The sequence below is a fragment of the Propithecus coquereli genome, unplaced genomic scaffold (genome assembly GCF_000956105.1).
Source record: "Propithecus coquereli isolate 6110/MARCELLA unplaced genomic scaffold, Pcoq_1.0 Scaffold101, whole genome shotgun sequence".
In the NCBI taxonomy this organism is placed as follows: domain Eukaryota; kingdom Metazoa; phylum Chordata; class Mammalia; order Primates; family Indriidae; genus Propithecus; species Propithecus coquereli.
Genome location: NW_012133970.1, coordinates 167,376 through 168,418, shown reverse-complemented (window position 1 = coordinate 168,418; position 1,043 = coordinate 167,376). Strand labels below are relative to the sequence as shown.

The window sequence follows — 1,043 nt, the reverse complement described above, 5'->3', positions numbered from 1 at the left end:
AAGTTATGTGAATGTACACGCACTCACTCTCGCTCTAGCACACGCTGTCTCTCAAAATATCTTATTTTACCGTACTTAATTATTTTTGGACCAAAGTTGACCACAGTAACTGAAACCTCAGGAAGCAAATCATGGATAAAGGGGACTACTGTACACAGAAAGGCATCACAAGTCTGCCATTACTATACCCAGCCTCCAAATTCCATTTCATTTCACTAAAGAGTGTGTAGAGGTCACTTACCTTGCCCCACCAAAATAGCCATCCTGCATTTTTCGGAGTGCTGCCAGGATACTTGAATTCAAGCTGGTCCCATCTTCATCTTGAAATGAAAAGAATTTTAAAACAATCTTTGTGGTTTTAACTTTGAATTAGGGGGAAATCTTTCAAGTATTTCAAATTAACATTCCGGTGGTGATGGTACAAATGAGACAGTCCTCATTGACCACCCTGTATTTCAACAGTTCATCTGAGAACCAATAACACTGCAGAATGGGCAAATGGTAAGGGATAATGACCAGTAGACAGAGTTCCTCAAAGGCATTATCTTATTTATCATAAGTACTCGGCACCATGCCTGATGGCAGAATGCTTAATGACTACTGAATGCTGACAATAATAACAGCAACTATTTGTTGAACGTTATGTGCCAAGCACTAGGCTAAACATTCTATATCCATTGTCTCATATAATGAGCCTTGGTTTACATGTGTGCATATGGGCATAAAAATATCTAGAAAGCTAACAATTATCTGATTTTATGTGGAAGGAATTATACTACAAATACTCTTTTGTGATCCATTTTTCCTAACTTATCCTTTGTAATAACTAAAAATGATTCCATAGCAAATATTTACATTGTTTTATATTATAATCAATATTGTAATGAAGACCATTACCTATATCTTTATACACTTACTCTATTATTTCCTTAAATACTTACGAATAGAACTTAGGACAAAGGGAACATTTACTAAAAAGATTTATAGAGACTGCTAAATTACCCACTGAAAGAGTTGTGCCAATGATATTTCCACTAACAGTA

General features: G+C 35.5%; 1 protein-coding gene across 1 annotated transcript in view; it reads right to left on the bottom strand.

Annotated features, from left to right (window-relative positions):
- The window catches only part of PHKA1 (phosphorylase kinase, alpha 1 (muscle)), a 190,881-nt gene that overhangs the window by 79,477 nt on the left and 110,361 nt on the right, over positions 1–1,043 (bottom strand). Inside the window, exon 15 of the mRNA XM_012642857.1 lies at positions 242–348. Coding sequence (XP_012498311.1) covers positions 242–348 — 107 coding nt within the window. The remainder of the gene's footprint in view (positions 1–241; positions 349–1,043) is intronic.